This window comes from Sarcophilus harrisii, chromosome 1 (assembly GCF_902635505.1).
Source record: "Sarcophilus harrisii chromosome 1, mSarHar1.11, whole genome shotgun sequence".
Classification (NCBI taxonomy): domain Eukaryota; kingdom Metazoa; phylum Chordata; class Mammalia; order Dasyuromorphia; family Dasyuridae; genus Sarcophilus; species Sarcophilus harrisii.
In genome coordinates, this window is record NC_045426.1 from 532,356,062 (window position 1) to 532,378,300 (window position 22,239).

The 22,239-nt window shown below is 37.3% G+C and overlaps 1 protein-coding gene across 3 annotated transcripts in view; it reads left to right on the top strand.

The window, feature by feature from the left end:
- The first annotated feature begins 961 nt into the window (after positions 1–961).
- Positions 962–22,239, top strand: part of ATP9B (ATPase phospholipid transporting 9B (putative)) — a 451,952-nt gene continuing 430,674 nt past the window's right edge. For 2 of the 3 annotated variants that reach the window (XM_031946730.1, XM_031946732.1), the window contains exon 1: positions 962–1,124. In XM_031946730.1, coding sequence (XP_031802590.1) covers positions 1,000–1,124 — 125 coding nt within the window. In that variant the 5' untranslated portion in view covers positions 962–999. The remainder of the gene's footprint in view (positions 1,125–22,239) is intronic. The other variant, XM_031946731.1, reaches the window with a different exon arrangement.

The window sequence follows — 22,239 nt, forward strand, 5'->3', positions numbered from 1 at the left end:
AACCCCCTTGGATAGGGCGGTAAATGAGGTCTAGTAGCAGCGGGAGTCCCCAATAAAAGCATTTATTAGCCGGAGAGCTAGATTGGTAAAAGAGGTTTTGTTTAGAAGTAGGAGATAGATGAAGGTCGAGATAAGGAGGACACCGGACAGAGGGTCCTCACATGGCTAGCATGTTTGGAATCTCTAAAAGGGGTTCCCAGCGTGGCCCTTTTATAATAGGAGACTTAGCTCGAGGGACTTTTGGGTGTAGCCCCAAAGTTGGCTCAGATACGGGTGGGGCTGGGACAGGTCCGAATCTTCTATTGGAATACAAAGGGACCATGAGTTAAAGGGTAATTTACATTATTAACTAGGAGGGGGTTTGGGAATCAAAGATAGGAATTAGATTAAATAGATTAAAGTGATAAATAGCTTAAGAATTATTATTAAAGGTCCCTCCTCCCTCTGGACCAAATCCTTAGTGTTCTGCAGTCCCACACTCTCCCATATGCAGCCCCCTGTGTCCTAAGGCCAGGAGCTGGATGGTGGATTTCAAACTGAATTACTCAAGAAAGGGATTGCGCCCATAGGATACTACTGCGCTGGCGCCAGCCTCGCTCCACGGATTCAGCCGCTTCTGACACCCCCACCCGTCCCTAGTCCCAAATCTTGGCGAGCATCCTTCCACTCATCCAACCCACCGCACGCCAAACTCTAGAACGAGCGCATGCGCCCAGTCCCGCACTTCTCCAGGTAGGAAAGAGACCGGATAGGGCCGGCTTCTCCCGAGCTCCTCCGACTTTTCGTCAGGGCGTGACGTCACCTAGGAAGAGGCTTGCAGGGAGGGACCCGCCTTCTCATTGGAGACCTCCTCGAGGCGTGCGCGTGCGGGGGACGCGCCCGTTCCTAGCTCGAGGAAGGAGGCGGGGGAAAGAGAAGGGGAGGGGACGGAAGGCGGCGGCGGCGGCGGCGGCGGCGGCGGCGGCGGCGACGGGGGGGGGGGGGGGGGGCGGCCGGAACATGGCGGACCAGATCCCACTGTACCCAGTCCGCAGCGCGGCTGTGGCTGCAGTAGCCGCCAACCGCAAACGCGCAGCCTACTACAGTGCCGCGGGGTCCGGGCCTGGGGGCGAGCGGCATAACAGGTAACTGCGAGGGCGGGGTCAGGCGCCCCTCTTTCCCTTCCCCTCTCTCCGGCTCGGCCCGCGGCCCCCTCTCTCCCTAACGCAGTCTCCGACTGGGGTACCTAATTCGGGCAGGCGGCGCGTCTGGCCCTACCTGGGCCCCTGCGCGGTGGCGGGGGCAGGGGCGGAGGCAGGCGCTCACCTGGCCCTTCCGGAGCATCCCCGGGGCGGGGCCTCCCGGCCCGACCCCTATGAGCAGGCCCGCCCTTGACCGCCGCCCTGGTCCTCTGAGCGACTCTCTCTCTTCCTACTCTCCTCGCCCCTCCTCCCCCCCCTTTCCCAGCCCCTGAACTGTTCGGGCTGGTAGGCCTCTTTTCCTTTTGCTTTGATCCCAAAGTTGTGAGGTGCCGGCGGCTGGGCTAGTGCTGTCGGGCACTGCTGGCTTGGGCTTTTGCCGGGGCGGGGGACTGGCCAGCAACATTAAACCATTGGCCCAGGTTCCTCAGTAGGGAGAAGGCCGGGAGACCGCTCGGAGCGAAATTTATTCGCTGCTTTGTGCATTGTGTGATTACTTAAAATTCCTCCTGAGACATCCAGTGTGGGAGGTCTTGGAAATAGCGAATGCGTTCAGAAATGTCTGTATTGGTGGATCCAGGCCTGACCTTGCTATTCCTTGGGTAATTTCGGAAGGACAGGGTGGGGAGTGTAAACAATAAAAGGCGGGCTTTGACCTTGCAAACGTTTGACATGAAGTCGAAATGAAGTAATTGATTATTTCTGAATACATAATTCTTAAATGAGTTTTCACCCACTATATTAGGAAGGAGAAATAGTTATCTTTATTTAAAAAAAAAAGTACCCAGTCTTTGGTAAAGTCATTCTGTAATGCCGGAGAAACTGAGGCAAGATAGAGATTAGAGAGTATTTAATAATTTATTAAATGGGAGAGATTTACTGGGACCAAATGGATCCATAGTTTGGTCCCTGGACTGAATGAGACTATCCAGCAAACTATGAGTTCTCAAAGACCTATATGTATATTGGCTCAGACTCAGGGGGTAGGTTGAGGAAGGGGTGGAGTCCGGGTGCTGAGAGCGGGAACAGGACCCTGACAAGGTGGGGTGAGTCTCCGGAGATGAGGGAGGCATCCTGATAAGACGGTATCTGACATTACGATAGTTTGGGATGGGGAGAGGCATTCTGATATTCTAAAACATAAGATCTTTTATCCTTATTAAATATTCTGATAAAGAGGTAGGGGGGTTTTGCAGGACTGAGCTTTAACCTGATAATTATAAACAGAAGCAGAACAATTGGAGAAACTGAGTCAGGACAATAAAAGAGAACTGTGACATAACAATTCAAGACTTGATTTTCCACCTTTGCAAAGAATAGCTCCTTCAATACTCAAGCTTTTTTTATGAGACCTTTTTGTTTTTCAATCGTAAAGGACTTTCAAAGAACAAAGTAGAGAATCATTTTGTTAGTCTCTCTGGCAAACCAGTGGCTTGAAGAAAACAGTGATTAGTGACAGAATCATGGTACTCCTCCCTCCCAGTAGAATTTTAGACTTTATAAGGACCTTAGAAAACCTATCCTTCATTTTAAGGAAAATGAAACTTAAAAAGATTAAAAGACATATTTGAGTCATTCAGCTAATGAATGGAAAGTCTGCAACTAGAATTTACTTGTAACTATACTCATCTCTCCAGTGTTTTTTTTTAGTAGTATATTACATAAATCATAAATCCTATGTAAAAAGCTTACCTTTTTTTTTGCACGTGAAACTAAACTGGACAAACTAGATGAGAATAAAAGAAAAAAAATTGCAGTAATTTTTATTTAATTACTATTTTTTTTCTGCACATAGTTTAGTTTGCTATAAATCTTTTCAAACTTAATATTTGTGAACTCCTCACAGCTAGAGTTCTAACCTGTAAAGGAACTGGGCTGTTCTATGATTCTGTCAGTGATTTTTCTGGTGATGCTTTCTTGTACTTCTGAGAAAAGCTAAAGAGAAGCATGTGATAGAATGGAAGAACTCTTTGGCTGTAGCTACTCTGACTTCTACTTTCAGTTAGACTGTTTTATTTTATCCCCATTTTTCAATTTGTTGGTGCATTATCATTTTTTCTGTAATGAGCTATCTTATTACCTTTAATTTTAATTTGTGAAAAAAATGCTTGTTGTAATGAAGATATCCTTTTACTGGTGAATAAATAAATATCCCCTTTTGTTGAATTGTAGAATTCTTAAATCTGTAACTTGAATGAAGATAATACACTACAGGCTCAAATCATATCTCCATATTTTCAGTTCACTCTTCAGAATTGGGCTTCTGTTCCCGGGTTATTTCTACCTTCTGAATCCAATTCTCCCTGTGCAACAAGAAAACTGTTTGGATCTGCACACATACATTGTATCTAAGATATACTAGGACATATTCAACATATATAGGACTGCTTGCCATCTAGGGGAGGGGGTGGAGGGTGGGAGGGAAAAATCGGAACAGAAGTGAGTGCAAGGGATAATGTTGTAAAAAAAAAAATTACCCTGGCATGGATTCTGTCAATAAAAAAGTTACTATAATAAAAACAAAAACAACAACAACAAAAAAAAAACCAGAATTGGGCTTCTGGCCAAGGTCAGGCAGGCACTATTCTCCTTTGAGACTTGGGATTGTCTGAGGGTCTTCTGCCATTCCTTCTCCTTTTTCACTTTCAGTTTAGGGGACCAGATGTTAATTATAGGTATTGTTCAGCCCAGGAGTATTTATAGCCAAATCTACTTTTATTTAGAAGTGGTATTAGGGTTGGCGTTGTACTTTTCACAGTGCCTGGCAGAGTAGGCCCTTAATAAATGTTTATTGAATTGAATTGTCCTCCTCCAGATCTGATGTCCTTTGATAAAACTCACCTTTTATTACCCCTTTTTAGCATTTTTAGTTGTTCTACTTTTAACAGTTTCATCTAGTGGAATTCTGTAACCTCCATATTGCACAAACTCCAGTGACTCCTTTGTATCTGCAGAAACAAATATAAAATTGTTTATCATTCAGAGCAATTTATAACCTAACTCTGTCCTACCTTTCCAGTTTTATACCTTCCTCTTCAATAAGAAGTCTCCTTGCTCTTCCTCCAACAAGCTCCTCCATCAGTCATTTCTGGGCCTTTTATTTTCTCTTGTCCCCATGCCTGGAATGCTCTCCTACCTCTTTTCAGTTCCAGATTAAATTTCATTTTACAGAGTTAGCCTTTTCCAATCTCTTTGAGTTTAGTGCCTTCCCACTTTTTTCCCCCCTATACATCCTGGGTATAGTTTTGCTTGTTGTCTTTCTCATTAGATTATGAGCTACTTGAGGGCAGGGCTGTCTTTTGCCTCTTTTTGAATCCCCAGTGCTTAGCACCTTGCTGGGTAGTTAATGTTTATTGACTATATGGCTATTATTACTTCTGTCATTAGAATGACTACAGTTGTTGTCAACATACTTCAGATATTTGCCTTTTTGATTAGTTAAATTTACCTTTAATTAATAGTTCTTTCCTATCGTTCTAAGAAGACTTGTGATGTATCTTTTGCATTAAAGATGTGAAACTTTTTGATTGCTATACCACTTAGAAGCAATTGAATAGAAATGTTTTAGGTCACTTTGTGAAATTTTTTTTTTTAGAAATTTATTTTTAGCATACTGATTGGTTAGTGTAGTTTTGTATTAGTATAAATTGAAGGATGTATATATTGTGATTGTTCCATCTACTTGATTTGGAAAAGTACTTTGGCTGCCAAATGGATAGAGCATTGGAATTAGAATGTGAAGACCTGGCTTCTATGCTAGGTTTCTGCTAGTTACCATCTAAATGACCTCTTGTGCAAGACAATTTCACTTTTCTAGCCTTCATATTGTAATGCCGGAGAAACTGAGGCAAGATAGAGATTAGAGAGTATTTAATAATTTATTAAATGGGAGAGATTTACTGGGACTAAATGGATACATGGTTTGGTCCCAGGGCTGAATGACACTATCGTCTCCAAAAATCCAGTCAACAATGTGAGTTCTCAATGACATATATATATATATATATATATATATATATATACACATGGCTCAGACTGGGGGGGGTGGGGAAGGAGGGTAAGATTGAGGTGGAAGCGAAGTCAGGGTGCTGAGAGTGGGAACGGAACTCTGACAATCCAATTCTGACAGGGTGAGGGGCGGCATGGGGAATGGGATGACCTAATTGGGGGAGGAACCCCAGAGATAGGGAGAGGCATTTTGATAAGACAGTATCTGACATTCTAGTAGCTTGGGATGAGGAGAGGCATTCTGATATTCTAAAATATAAGATCTTTTATCCTTATCAAATATTCTGATAAAGAGGGAGGGGAGGTTTTGCAGGACTGAACTTTGAACTGATAATTATAAACTGAAGCAGAGAAACTGAGTCAGGATAATTAGGGAGACTGAGGACAATAAAAGAGAGCTGTGGCATAACAATATTACTATTTGTGGAATGAGAGAGTTGTTCTAGATCTCCATGGCTTCTTTCAGCCCTAACTGTGTGCTAAAATACTAGTAGATAGCTAGATCCTCAAGGAACTTGTTGGGTCTGGGGAAAACAGAAAATAAAATCTGGGTCTCAGACACTTAATAGCTAAGTGACCCTAGGCAAAATCACTTTTTCCTGTTTGTCTTGGTTTCCTCAGCTATAATTAAGTGGAAAGATTTACTGGGACCAAATGGATCCATGTTTGGTCTCAGCACTGAATGAGTCTCAAAGAATCCAGCCCTGAATGTCTGATACAAGATTCTTTTATAAGGTTACAAGATCAATGACATAATGGGGAAGGTACCTGGATGGGGATGATCTAATGGGGGGAGGAACCTAGGATGGGGATGACATAATGGAAGGAGGTACTGGAGAGGCTCCTGATATGCTAATATCTAAAATGGATAAAGACCTTTATCCCATTAAACATTAAGAGGGAATAAGTATAGCCTAAGGTCTAAGATATAAGACCTTTATCCTATCAAACTTTAAGAGGGAATTGTTTTAACCTCAGGCATAGTAACTAAATGGGACAATTAGGGAAACTGGGTCAGGATATTAAAAGAGAACTGTGGCACAACAATTTGAAATAATACATAAGTGAGTCAGAAATTTTAAAGCACTATATGTTGATTATTGCTGTTATTCACTTCTTCTAGTAGATAGATTTCTAGCCTCAGAGTCAGATAAAACTGGGTTCAAGTTCTGTGCTCTATTATTATCCTTTCCTCTCATCTAAGCTAAGGATAGATTTTAAAAAGTTTTGGATATTTTATTTTTTCCAATTGTGTGTAAAAACAATTTTAACATTTTTTAATTTAAATTCTGTGTCCCAAGTGTTGTTCTTCCCTCTCTTTTCTCCTCCCTCATTGAAAAGGCAAGCATTTGGCTATAGGTTATGCATGTGCAATCAAAAAAACATTTCCATGTTACTCATGTTGTGAAAGAAAAAAACAAAAAACTCCAAGAAAAGTAAAATTTTAAAAAGTATGCTTTGATATGCATATAAACTCTGGTATTAGATGGCATTTTTCATTTAGTCCTATGGAATTGTCTTAGATCATTGTATTGATGAGAATATTAGTCATTTATGGTAGATCATCTCACACTATTACTGTTAAATAATATTATTCCTACTGTGTACAGTGTTCTGCTGGTTCTGCTTACTTTGCATCACTTCATGTAAGTCTTTAACTATAAATATAATTTTCTTCATTTAAAAACTTCCTGTTCATATCTTAGCCCATTTATCAGTTAGGGAATGATTTATATTCATATAAATTTGACTCATTCTCTGTACCTTTTTCAGAGAAACTTGCTATAAAATTTTTATTCATTTAATATTACTGTGTATTTATCTCCATTTTATCTTTCCCTGATTTTCCTTCATTCTTTTCCCTTTTACCCTGTTCCTCCTCAAAAGTGTTTTGCATCTGATCAGCATTTCTACTTTATGCCTTCCCTTCTGTCAGCCCTCCTGTCTATGTTCTTTGTAAATAAGCATATGTGATAAATCATTTAGTCATCATGCATTTATTAAGCCCTTACTTTGTTCCCAGGCACTGTGTTAAGTTACAAAGTACACAAAAATTAAAAGAAAAGAAAACCCTTCCTTCTGGAATTGGGGAGGTGTTATGGGCCAGAACTTGAAACAAAGAGGTAAGTCAGTAGAATTGATAGAGACAATGGTTATTTAGCATGGTGCTTAACAGTTCTCTAGTTCTGTACATGTACTTAGTACTTACTATAGTTCTACAAGATTCACACCTTTGATAACAGAGTGTATAAGCCAGGACAAACTCAGCCACAATCAGAACTAGGGAAGACAGAGACCGTGGTGACGGTCCTTCTGTCTCTCCCATAGAAACCAAGACACATTCAGGAGGACTTCAAGAAGCTGGTATAACACTCATATGAAAGAGTGTTCCAAATCATTATTAATCAGAGAAATGCAAATTAAGACAACTCTGAGATACCACTACACATCTGTCAGATTGGCTAAGATGACAGGAAAAAATAATGATGAGTATTGGAGGGGATGCAGGAAAACTGGGACACTGATACATTGTTGGTGGAGCTGTGAACGAATCCAACCATTCTGGAGAGCAATCTGGAATTATGCCCAAAAAGTTATCAAACTGTGCATACCCTTTGATCCAGCAGTGTTTCTACTGGGCTTATACCCCAAGGAGATACTAAAGAAGGGAAAGGGACCTGTATGTGCCAAAATGTTTGTGGCAGCCCTGTTTGTAGTGGCTAGAAGCTGGAAACTGAGTGGATGCCCATCAATTGGAGAATGGTTGGGTAAGTTGTGGTATATGAATGTTATGGAATATTATTGTTCTGTAAGAAATGACCAGCAAGATGAATACAGAGAAGCTTGGAGAGAATTACATGAACTGATGCTAAGTGAAATGAGCAGAACCAAGAGATCATTATATACGTCAACAACGATACGGTATGAAGATGTAATCTGATGGAAGTGGATTTCTTTGACAAAGAGACCTAATTCAGTTTCAATTGATCAATGATGGACAGAAGCAGCTACACCCAAAGAAAAAACACTGGGAAATGAATGTAAACTGTTTGCATTTTTGTTTTTCTTCCCGGGTTATTTCTACCTTCTGAATCCAATTCTCCCTGTGCAACAAGAAAACTGTTTGGATCTGCACACATACATTGTATCTAGGATATACTAGGACATATTCAACACATATAGGACTGTTTGCCATCTAGGGGAGGGGGTGGAGGGTGGGAGGGAAAAATCGGAACAGAAGTGAGTGCAAGGGATAATGTTGTAAAAAAAAATTACCCTGGCATGGATTCTGTCAATAAAAAGTTACTATAATAAAATAAAAAAAAAAAAAAAGAAAAAAGAAAAAAAAAAAAGCTGGTATAAGCAGAGAAAACAAAACACTGCCGGCAGGAGCTTAAGCTCTCGGAACCAAGGAGAGAGATAGGCTTCTAAGAAAGCTTACTAGGCCCCAGGAAAGGAGACAAGACTTGGAAAGAGACTATAAAAGATTTGGACTTTAATCCCTGGCTGCACTTGTGGTGATTACTGAACTGAAACGAAAGCTGCCTCTAGAGAAAACCTCAACAGAGAATATTATATTTTGGCACCAGAATATGAGACCAAGAACCTTCATCTGTGACCCAGAAATTAGGGTGAGTACAAAAATAGACAAGGAAACTTCATTAAAGGGCTAAAGTAGTACTTTAGCTGAAATGGGACAGATGTTTAGAAAACAGCCTTCTTTTTCAATTCAAGGAAAATATGTAGAGAGCATTGTCAGATTTATGAAAAGCCAAGGTTTGATTATAATTTGAGAAGAGATCATTGAACTTTTAGAAACAGTACGGTACACATCTCCTTGGTTCTCTAAGGAAAAAGATTTGAATCCAGATGAGTGGAAATTAGTAGGAGAGCAACTATGTCAATACTACAATGATTATGGACTTGACTCAATTTCCAAAGATATACTTTATACATATAACTTAATACGACTATCTTTAGGAAATTATATAAGTGTTAGAATAAGGAAAAAGAAGAAAGAGCAGGAGGGGGAGGATCCAAATAAACTAGGTGAAAAGGATGAAGAATCAGATAAGAATGGAGTTAAGTACAATTATGAGTGTAGTACTTCACAGCAGAAGCCATTAGAGCATTCCCCATACTCTGACCTACTTCCCTCAATTAACCCTTCATGGGTAGAGGAAGAAGGAGCAGGGGGAGAGACAGTTAACACAATTAGCACCACCTATGAAGCAGCCTATGATAAGATTACAAAAATAACTGGTTAAGGCAAAAAATGAAGGACAGGATGTATCTGATTTAATAAATGCATACCCTGTGATTGAAGAGCGTGACTCTTCAGGTAAACAATGGAGAAGATACACTCCTTTTGATGTGGAAAAAATTAAAGATTTGAAAAAGGGTTGCACTCTTTATGGGGCTACATGGTCTTATGTTCAGATGTTACTAGAGAATTTGGTTTATGAAATCTTAACCCCTAGTGATTGGAAATCCATAGCAAGGACATGTTTAGAACCTGGACAAAACTTGTTTTGGCTTTCTGAATATAGTGAATTATGTAGGATTCAAGCTCAACGAAATAGGCAAACTGGAGTCAATATACAAGTCATCTTTGACTGATTAGCAGGTGAAGGTCAATACGCAGACAATTCAACACAGACTAATTACCCCATAGCAGCTAATGAACAAATTGCTACTGCTGCAATAAACGCTTGGGGCATCCTTCCAGGGAAAGATCGAGGAAACCTTCACAAAAATAGAGCAAAGTCCCAATGAACCTTTTGCTGATTTTGTGGGATGTCTGCAAACAACTGTCACAAGAACCATTGGAGAAAGTGCAGCTACAGGAATTATAATAAGACAACTGGCTAATGAAAATGCAAATGAAGTTTGCAGAAGAATTATATGGGGACTACACAAAGATGCTCCTTTAGAGGAGATCAGATGCTGTGCCACAGTAGGCACAAGTGCTTATTATACCCAGACTTCCCAGAACATGGGAAGACAGGATCCTTCTTGGCAAGGGACTTCTAGAGAGACTCGTCAATGTTTTCAGTGTGGAAAAATAGGACATCTGAGAGCCCAATGTAGGCGTAGAGATAGGGTGAGAGGACAGGGTGGGAGAAGACTCCCAAATCCTATGTCCAAAATGCAACTGAAGTTTCCACTGGGCCTCAGAATGTAGATTGACCCAGGGAAATGAGACAGGGCCCTGCTCCAATATATCATACAAAAGACAGGGGGGATATGATGGCAGCTGAGGTTATACCTTTAGAAGTTCAGGACTCTGATGTGATCAATTATCTGAAAAGAATCACATGGCAGAAAGGGATTATATGATCAATCAGCCAAAAAGCAATCAGATGGCAGAAAGGGATTACAATTGGGGAGAATACAGGTTTTCTAACCTAATAGAAGGACAGTGTCCACTGTGAGCAGTTCCAATGTAATTGCCAGGTGATGAGAAGAAATTTAGAAAGTGATAAATAGAAGGGACCAGATAGGTTAACTGCTTGGGAGAAAGGGTTTGCTTGTATTTCTACAGATAGAGAAGGAATCAGATAGATGCAAATGGACCATATTCTCCTTGTCCATCAGAGAGACAGAAAAAGAAAAACCTCGAAACAAAGAAGACCTAAGAAACATCTGACAGTGAAAGAGCATGGCTGATAATGAGACTGCTAAAGAACTTTAAAACCAGCAAGACTCATTGGATTCCCTGACATGAAAAATTGTTGATAAAGACTGTTGTTGGAATCATTGGACTCCCTACATATATAATAAGACTATTGCAGGACTTCAAAACTTGCAGGAATTATTGGATTCCTGGCACATGAAGTAATGGACAATAGATTTGTTTTGGACTATTTCTAGGACTTATGGACATGTATAAATCCTCATTTTGATTCATGTTATTTGTTACATCACTACTAGCCTGTGTTAACTATGTGCTTATATAATCTATGTAATTATGTGTAATATCTCCCATATTGATGGATTTATGTAAACCTGTTTTAAGAGTGAGACCCTTCAGAAAACTGCTAATCTGATTTGATTTCCCATTTCCTTTGGTGTTTTCATCTCCTTTCCTGAGATGTCGGGGAGGGTGTGATCACCTCCTTTAACGGTGTTTTCACCCCTTTTTTGAGCAATCAGGGAAGGCATGACCACCTCCTTTTTTGGGATTCTTGCCTCCTTGAGAAGTCAGATAGGTCATGACCACCTATGTTCTAAAACAAAAGAAAGAGGGAGATGTTATGGGCCAGAACTCTGAATTTGATTCTTTTTATTTATTTATTTTTTTTATTTAATAGCCTTTTATTTACAGGTTATATACATGGGTAACTTTACAGCATTAACAATTGCCAAACCTCTTGTTCCAATTTTTCACCTCTTACTCCCCACCCTCTCCCCTAGATGGCAGGATGACCAGTAGATGTTAAATACATTAAAATATAAATTAGATACACAATAAGTATACATGACCAAACCATTATTTTGCTGTATAAAAAGAATCAGACTCTGAAATATTGTACAATTAGCTTGTGAATGAAATCAAAAATGCAGATGTGCATAAATATAGGGATTGGGAATTCAATGTAATGGTTTTTAGCCATCTCCCAGAGTTCTTTCTCTGGGTGTAGCTGATTCAGTTCATTACTGCTCCATTGGAAATGATTTGGTTGATCTCGTTGCTGAGGATGGCCAGGTCCATCAGAATTGGTCGTCATATAGTATTGTTGTTGAAGTATATAATGATCTCCTGGTCCTGCTCATTTCACTCAGCATCAGTTTGTGTAAGTCTCTCCAGGCCTTTCTGAAATCATCCTGTTGGTCATTTCTTACAGAACAGTAATATTCCATAATATTCATATACCACAATTTATTCAGCCATTCTCCAACTGATGGACATCCATTCAGTTTCCAGTTTCTAGCCACTACAAAAAGGGCTGCCACAAACATTTGTGCACATATAGGTCCCTTTCCCTTCTTTATAATCTCTTTGGGATATAAGCCCAGTAGTAACACTGCTGGATCAAAGGGTATGCACAGTTTGATAACTTTTTGAGCATAGTTCCAAACTACTCTCCAAAATGGTTGGATTCATTCACAACTCCACCAACAATGCATCAATGTCCCAGTTTTCCCACATCCCCTCCAACAATCATCATTATTTTTTCCTGTCATCTTAGCCAATCTGACAGGTGTGTAGTGGTATCTTAGAGTTGTCTTAATTTGTATTTCTCTGATTAATAATGACTTGGAGCATCTTTTCATATGACTAGAAATAGTTTCAATTTCTTCATCTGAGAATTGTCGAAACAAAGGATTCTTACAAGGTACTAAGTCAGTGGACTTGATAAAGACAATAGTTATCTAATTTAGCATGGTTCAGTATGATTTAATCTTACAAGGAGATGTTATGGGCCAGAACTTGAAACAAGGTACTAAGTCGAATTGAGGAGATAATGGTTAAATCTAGTTTAGCACTGATTTAATTCTACAACAAATAATGGTTTTTTAATGATATAATGATTGGTTTGTACTCAGTATACAGCATATAAGCAAGAAGCTCTTAAGGCCAAAGAGGACAAGCGTATTAGAAGCTCTCAGAGACTGAGACGGATTCATTCCATTGTCCACCTTTGTGGTAGCTACAGGCTAAAGCACAAATCTTTGGATTCAGAGAGATTCAGAGAGCAGAGAAGGAGGCAGGAGCTCAAGCTCTCAGAACCAAGGATAGAGATATGCCTCTAAGAAAGCTAATCGGGCCCCAGGAAAGGAGACAAGACTTTGAAGGAGACAATAAAGGATTTGGACTTTAACCCCTGGCTATTCATGTGGTGATTACTGAACTGAAAGGAAGGCTGCCTCCAGAGACCCCAAGAAAAACCTCAACAGATAACATTACATTTTAGAGAGAATATTATAGGGAGGGGCAATGCATATTTTTAAAATATAAAATAGATAAAAGTTAATTTTGAAAGGTTGAGGCACTAAAAATTAGGGCATTAAAAAAAAAAAAAACATACATTTGAGGTGGCATTAGAGCTGAACTTTGTCCCAAATGAGAAGTCTTTGAAGTAGAGGTGAGAAAATGCATTCAACATAGGGTGGACAGTTTGTGCAACGATCTGGAGAAAGATGGATTATTGTGTGTGAAGACCTGAAAGAAGGCCAGTTTTGCTGGGCCAGAGTACTTGAAGAAGTGTAATATGTAATAAGACAAAGGTAAATTAGGGGTTTTAAATAATAAAAGAATTTATATTTGATTCTTGCATTGGAGCAGTGGTCAGTATTTCAGAATACCACTTAGACAGTGGATGGATTGGGATAAAGGAGAGGCTTGTGCAGAAAGCGATTAGAAGACATTGTGGTGTGTTCAGATGAGAAGAAATGGAAGTCTAAACTAGAATGATTGTGAAATGTATTATAGAAAATTAAGAGTTTTGAAGCTAGGGAAATAAGAGATCATTGGAATTTGAAATAATCTGGGAAGGCTTTGTATGGAGGAGGACCATTCTTGAGTTGGACTTTGAAGAAAGATCAAAATTTGACTGGGAAGCTTTTTTTGTTTCGTTGTAATTTATTTCTGAGGATAATGCTCAAGATTATTGAGGAACATTAAGGTAAATTATTGAGGTAAAGTGTGTAAGAGAGAAGAGGCTATGTGGTTCTAATATAAGAGAAGATTTAAATTAGAGGACTTGGATTCAAGTCCTGATTTGGCTTATTATTAGCTATATGATCTTGGGTAAGCTTCCTCTTTGGGTTTCAATGTTATCATCTGAAAAATGAAACCAAATTAGATGAGCTCTAAGATCCTTTTTAGTCAGTTTTATATGTTATTATTTTGTTGTTACTATTCAGTTGTGTTCAGCTCTTCATAACCTTGTATGGGGTTTTCTTGGCAAAGATATACAATGGCTTGCCATTTCCTTCTCATGTGGGTTAAGTGGATTAACAAGTTAAATGACTTGCGTAAGGGATAGTGTGTGAAGGAGGATTTCAACTCGGGTCTCCCTGACTTCTGGTCTAACATGCTATTCACTGAGCCACCTAGTTGCTTCCTATAAGCTAGAATAAGTCCCTTTAACTTTTTTTTTCTTTTTTCTTCTCTTTTTTTTGGCCATAATGTCTATTTGTACTGTCCCCAAATTAGATGATTTTTGAAATTCTATCTAGAGATACCCGGTGGCTTGTGGCATCTATAGATATAACATAAGGTATAATTTTTTTTTTTTAAATTTCCTCTGTATTTATTAACTTCAGCTTCAGAGGGTAGTCTGACATTATTTTCAAAATTAAAAAATTTTGTTTTAAAAATAATTTATTCTGTTTCTTCAATCACAGCTCCTCCATTTTTTTTTTTTTTTTAAATAAAAAAGGGATCTTTTTCACAATTTGCAGATGGGTGATTCAGTTACAGAACCAGCCTGGCATCCTATTAAGTGGGGCAAAGAAATTTGACTTGAGACAAGTTGCTAACATTTGTGTGGGGCATCAGTTCCCATATGTCCTCTGCCACTGTGGTCCCCAACTGAATGAGTGTATTTGATAGCATAATACAATTTTAAAAATATAAATGTAAGGTACATAATCGAAATACTTGTAAACCTTTCCACTTAAGCATTAATTGAATAAAATAAAAAATCATTGCTTTTCTTATTTTCCATTCACTGTTTTTTGGTTTTTGTCCAGTTTACTATTTATTAATTCAGATATAGTATCAATAGGATCATAGGCTTATTTATTTTTCTGTGGTCTAAAAAATATTTTTCTTCTTATTCCTTTCCATTGAGAGGGCAAGATATATGAAAAACATTTCCACATTAGCCATGTTCTGAATTATAAAAAAGGAAAGGAAAAATAAGCTTCTATCTGCATTCTGAATCTATCTGGTATGAATCTACATTTGAATGTGGATAGCATTTTTCATCATGAGTGCTTTGGAATTGTGATGGATCATTGCTTTGATCAATTACAAACTCTTTGACAGTTGATTATCTTTTTAGTATTGCTTTTACTATATAGATTTTTCTGGTTCTTCTCACATTACTTTGTATCAATTCATATAAATCTTGACAGATTTTTCTGAAAACATCCCATTCTTCATTTCTTAAAGCACAATAGTATTCCATCACAGTTATATTGATGCGGTTAGTGACAGTGCAGAGAGTTGTGAGAATTGGAGTGGGAATCCCCTTAACCTGTAGGTCCAACATGAAAGAATTCACGAACCTGAAAAGTCCGAACGGCAAAAGGAAAGTTTTTTGGCACTGAGAAGTCAGCTTTGCTAGAAAGATAGACTTCTGAGTGACAAGAGGTTCTGGCAAAGAGATAACAAAAAGTTATCACTGAGAAGTGTCTCTTCACAGAGGGCAGTAATCCTGGCAGGCAGCTTTACCAAGAAAAGAACTTCCTTGGCAAAGCATAATTCCTACTTCTGACTTCTGCAAAGATTTGGAGTTCAGAATAGTCCTTTTTATTGGTGGTTTGGGGATAGGGCTTCCATTGAATGAGATTCCTTCTATTTTGTCATTGCCCCCAGGCCTAGATTTCCAGTTGAATGAGACCATTTAAATTTGAGCTCCTGGGAGTAGTCCTGGGCTAATCCACTCAATATAAATATCAGTTAGAGATCTCCAGCTGAATGAGAGCACTTAAATTAGAGCTAAGTAGGGAGTGGTCCTGGGCTAATCTTAATGAAACCACTTAACTGACCTGAAGGGTGGGTCTCTATCAGGAGAGTTTCAGAGCCCACTCCCATGGCTTCTCCCTCAAAATCAGGGAGAACAGTTTCAGGGTTCACCCCCATCAATATATCATAACTTACTTAGTCATTTTCCATTTGATGGTTATTCATTCTCTCAGAAAAATGCTATAAATATTTTTGAATATATGAATCCTTTCCCTTTTTCTTTGATAGAATCATAAATTTAGAACTGGAAGGGAAATAGGCCATCCGATTAAGCATCATTTTATTTATTTTTAATTCTTTTTACAAAGTATTTTATGATTGAATTTATGTATCTTAAGTATATTTTGGTAAGTTTATTTTCAGATGTTTATGCATTTATTAATTATACATTGTATACATATATAATTATGCATTGATTTATTAATAATAAGTGTCTACTATTGGACTCGGTACAAAAATGTTGATTATTTCTTTATTGATTTATTTTGAGTGTTATTTTACTGAAGCTATTTTGTCTATCTTTCTGTTTTCTTCTCCCTTTTCCCAAGTAGTTACAATTTTCTAAACAAACATTCCTTTGTACCTAGGAGTGATTTGGTTGTTTTCTAATATTTATGTTTTTAATTTCTTTATTTTATTGCTAAAACTAGTACTTCTAGAAGTATTAACATATAAAAAGTGGAGAAAGGGAACATCCTTGCTTTTCTCCTGTTTTTCTTGGGAATGCTTCTATTGTCTTCCCATTCAATGTGATGCCAGCATTAGTTACAATGACCACTCTGTTTTCAGTGCTTTTTAGGGTTTTAAGCAATGAATATGGTGCTTCATCAAAACGTTTTTCTTTATCTTTGGATATGTGAAATGTATTTAAGAAATGTGATTAATTATGTTAATTGTTTTTCTAATGTTGGAATCATTCCATCCCTTACATTTTGGGTGTAAAATTGGTATAATGAATATATTTTGGGGTATTTATTTATTTATTTTTGGCTGCAGTTTTACTTTGAAGTTTTATATCACTTCTTTAGTGATTATTGTCCTATAGTTCTTTCTCTTTGGTTTCATTTTCCTTGGCTTAGATTTGGGGGGTTATATTTGTCTAATAAAAGGACTTTGATACAGTGTTTTCTTAGTCACTGTTTCAGAATTTGTGTGTGTGTGTGTGTGTGTGTGTGTGTGTGTTATTACATTTTAATTATTTGATAGAATTTGTCAAACCTTAGGACTAGGTTCCTCCCTTCCCCTCTCTTGCTGGGGAGTTCTTTATGTTTTGTTCAGTTTCATTTTCTGAGATTAGGTTATATTCTATTTAATATTCTGTTAATTTGAGTGTTTACTTTTTTTAGGTAAGCCATTTCTTTAAATTTCTTGTTTTTTTCTTGAAAGTGATCATATGTATTAAATTTTGATAATTTATAATTTTTTTCTTGTGCATCTTTTTTTATTTTAGTAATTTGATTTTTTTTATTAAAATATCTAAAGCTATATTGTAATGCCAGAGAAACTGAGGCAAATAGCAATTAGTATTTAATAATTTATTAAAAGGGAAAGATTTACTTGGATCAAATGGATCCATGATTTGGTCCCAGAGCTGAGACTATCCCCTCCAAGAATCCAGCCAACAATGTGAGTTCTCAATGGCGTATATACACATGGTTCAGACTCAGGGGGTAGATTGAGGCGGAGATGTAGTCAGGGTGCTAAGAGTTGAACAGGACTCTGACAATCCAGTTCTGACAGGGTAAGGGGAGGCATGGGAGATGGGATAACCTAATGGGGGGAGGAACCCCAGAGATGGGGAAAGGCACCTTGATAAGACGGTATCTGACATTCCAGTAGCTTGGGATGGGGAGAGGCATTCTGATATTCTAAAACATAAGATCTTTTATCCTTATCAAATATTCTGATAAAGAGGGAAATTTTGCAGAACTGAGCTTTGAGCTGATAATTATAGACTGAAGCAGAGAAACTGAGTCAGGACAATAAGAGAACTGTGGCATAACAATATCAATTTTGTAAATCTTTCCAAAGAACCAGTTTTTAGTTGATTATTTCTGCAGCCTTTTTGTTTTACCTTTTATGTGTATCAATAATTGTCAATATTTAATATGCGTACTTTGAGTTTGTTTTATTTATTTTCTAGTTTTTAAGATCGCATACTCGCTCCATTAGTCTTCCTTTTTCTTTTTTCTTTTTTTCTATTTTGTTAATGTGAAATTTCAGAGATAATCTTTAAGGACAACTTTAGTTGTATCTCAGTAATTTTAATGTGTTGCATCATCATTTTTGTTCTTTTACATGCCTATTATTTGGGTCTTTTAAAATTTTATATCATTTGGTAGTATTTTTATTTTTATTACATTGGCAGAATTTAACCATAATCAAAAAATATTTTTTCCTTTTATGAATATAGATTGTTTTTTGTGACCATAGTTAAATATCGTGTCTTAGCTCATTTCCATTTATTTTGTTGATTTTTAAAAATTTATTTTGATTGGAATTTTTCTTATGTTTTTCATTCTATGTAGAATGGGTTGTTTTTTAAGTGCCCACAGTATTATCTGCAAGGAGTGACAATTTTGTTAATTATTTGCTAATATTTAGTTATAATTTTACTTTTTTTTCTCTTATTGCTAATCTCTTTGTTTTAACTCATGGGAACTTGAGGTTCAAAGTAGTTATATATGGTTAAATACTGAAGTCAGTTTCTCTGGCATTACAGCAGAAGATGGATTTGAACCTAAATTGTCTTTTTCAAATAAGAAGTTGGTGGAAAAGTTTGTTTAAAACTAATAGTGCACATTATTTTGTTTTCTTGTGCATTTTGATATGAGGATTGTTATTCATTTCTATTGATAATGAGCTTAGGTGCATTTTTGTTTTTTTCTTTTAAAGGAACTTGATGATTTCTTTTATTGTAGAAAATGAGCATTATCAAAACCATGTCATGTTTGTCTGCCCAGCTATGAAAAATTATTTTGAACAAGAATTTATAGTTTGTTGTAGGGGGACATAAATTTATTTCCTCTTACTGAGTAGTTTGACTTGTATTGGCTTTTAGAAATTTAGTTGTGTTGTTTGTGCTACATATAATATTTCTGTGTTTATATGTGTATGTCAAGAAAAATGCTTGTTTCTCATGCAAGTGGAAGATAGGTAAAATTGAAACGTAATGTTCCCTTTTAAAATGCATTGTTTAGTCAGAAATGTTAAAACTATCAATATTTAAACAATTTAAAGGTAGGTTAATTAGAACCAAAGTGAATTTAAAACAGTTGTATTTCACTTATATTCACTTAAATTATAGTCCCTTTATATAGTACTTGATTTTCCTTTTGAAAGTTGTTAAATCTTACTAGTTTACCCCAGGCAGCCATGTTTTAGTCAAGATTTCTTCAGTTAGTAATGCTCTTGCTGTGAGTTTTGATACCTTCTTTTTTCACAATGTTTTCACTGGCTTTTTTTTTTTTTTTTTTTTTTGAAGTTTCTAGGTTTCTGGGATTACACTTAATTGCCTAAAATGTTGGTTTTTCTATGAGTGACAAATCAATTAAGCGTGTGTGACACAATGTAACAAAGAAAGTAAGATTTTTATTCTCATTCTAGCTATTTAAAAAATCCATTATTCATTATCTTACTGTTTTTAAATACCGAAGTAAAATTTTATAACAAAATGGGAAAATTGCTTTTGAAATAGAATAAATTGCTTGCCAGTTCAAAAGGCTGTATTTTTGAAGTCAGGGTTACTAAACAAGATACTTGTAGGCATTATCTTTACTCAATGCATTTCATTTTTAACAGGGAACTTGTTACAAATGTGTCTCTCGTTGGGATACAATCTGTGCAAACACTTTATGAAAAAGTTCACTTTGTATATTGCATATTGTACTTATACTATTATATTACAACAAATAGTGCTATGATTAAGCATAGTACCTTGGTAAGTGAAGTTTAGTTGCACTTTTACATTTTCACATATTTACAAATTCAGACGTCATTGTATTAAATTTAAATGCTTCCTGTAATTGCTACCCAGTGGCCTTCTTTTCATATGTAATCATGAAGTTAGACCCAAACTTCCAAAGTCTTTTACAAAGATTAAAAGCTAGCTATCCTTTGCTCCCAATTGTTTTTCCTTCTTTCTCTTCAGAACAAATATTGTTTCCTTTTCTGTTACTTTTTCTATATCTTCATATACATTTAATTTTGTTTCGGTCAGTAAAAATCTACCTTTCTAAGTCAATAAGTCAATAAATATTTATCAAGCATCCACTATGAGCCAGGATACTGAGGATATACTGTTCTATATTTTGGGAAATACAGAAAAAATAGTTCCTACCATGAAGAAGCTTATAATTCTGTAGGGGGAAGGCAGGAGCATCATGAAGCCCAGAGGAGTGCAGCTGGGTAGGAAATGAAGAAGTCACTGGCCTGGGTGATCTTGAATGAAGACTTTGGGAGGATTTCTTCATGTGGTCCTTTTATCAGAAGGTCCTAGGATCTAGGGTACTGATGGAGATTGAGTCCCAAGACTATTGCAATCCTGTATGATGATGTTCCTGTTGTTGAGGTTCCTGAGGACAGAATGGAGAAATCCAAAGAAATACATCTGAGTGGGGAATGAAGAGATTATTGGTATGAATGTCCCCTCTTCTCCTCATCATCAAAGAAAGAATTAAAGGACAACACTCCTTATATAAACATGTATGGTAAAGCAAAGCTACTTCTTTAGCTATGTCTTTTTAAAAAGTATATCTCATTCTGATAAGCTTTAGATTTAGGGAACCAAAATGAGATTAGGGTTTCTGGTGTTCAGGGAGCTAAATGATAAGGTCTAGTGGCAGGTTTGGGGTTCAGGGACCCAAATGGAGAGGTTTGGCTCCCCTGCAATCCCTTGGGATTTGACTCAATGATAGGGAGTTTTGGGGACCTCCCTTCTGGTGACACAGAGGTTCTCTGTAAAAGAATTTGCAGACCCGAAAACTTAGATTGATAAAAGATTTATCATTTGATGAACTTCATCATCCTACAAGACTGCAATAGTCTTGGGGCTCAATCTCTATCAGTACCCTAGATCCTAGACCTTCTGATAAAAGGACCACATGAAAACCTAGATTGATAAAAGAGATTTATTGGGGATTGGAAGTAAGGTTAGAAATCCTGACAGAGAGGCATAAAATCTGGTTAGGGAAATAGATGAGGATAAAGAGAAGATGGCACTGGAAAGAATAATCCAGCGGACAGAGGCTCCCTCCCAAGCATGGCATAGCTGGCATGTTTGGAACTTCTGCCAAGAGAGGGTTTTAGTTTGGCTCTTTTATATTGAATGCCTTAGTAGGGACTGGGACAGCTCAAGTTGGCTACTAGCTGGGGGTTGCTCTTGATGGGGCCAAGTACAGCTTGAGTTGAATTGAATGGAAGATCTACATTTAAATAGGGTTGGAATTCTCTAGCTCAAGACTCAACCAGCCCCACCCAGGTAAACCACTTTATCTGATTCCCTGGGGCTATCCCTTACTGAGGCAGGGTTGAAGGAGATTTTCTCCTTCAAGGATTTTTAGAGTTTTGAGGTACCCTCTGTTTCTACCTCTCTTATCAGAAAGGTGGGTAGCATATTTCATCATTGGTGTTTTGGAATCATAGTTGGTTATTTTTCAAATCAGAGTTACTAATTCAAAGTTGTCTGTGTTTACCATATTGTTCTACCATATTGTTCTTTGTTCAATTTGCACGAAGCATAAATTCATACACGTCTCACTATTTCTTAGAGTACAACAGTATCTTATCACATTTATGTAGCCTAAAAATTTTAGTTGTAACTTGAGTAATTCCTCAGATTCCTATTCTTTGCCATCTCAAAAAGAGTCATAAATATGTTGATATATCCTTAGAATTTGTATTACTTAGGACTAATTCCTCCCTCAATCTACTTTCCCTCTAATTTCCCTTGCTTTCTTTTCTTTCCTATTTAACTGTTGAATCAAATATATTTCTATACACAAATCTGTGTCCCCAAATTGTTTGTGTGCATGTTCTTTTCTGTTTTGACAAGTTCAGATAAGAGTAAGGTTTGTTCTCCTTGCTTATATAGTTGTGTACTTAGGCACCTGGATTTTATGAGAAAATTTCCCCCAATTTTCTTTTCCCTTCCCCTCTCCCAGAATACTCCTTGTTTGTACAGATTTGTACTTGGATACCTGTATGATGTGAAGTAATTTCCCTTAACTTTCTTGTCTTTTTCACTCTCCTCCTTCTTTACCTTTTTCCATTCTTAAGATCAAAACATAATATTACTATCCCCAGTTCTTCTCTCTACTAACACTCCCTCTTTGACCCCTCATGATAATAAGA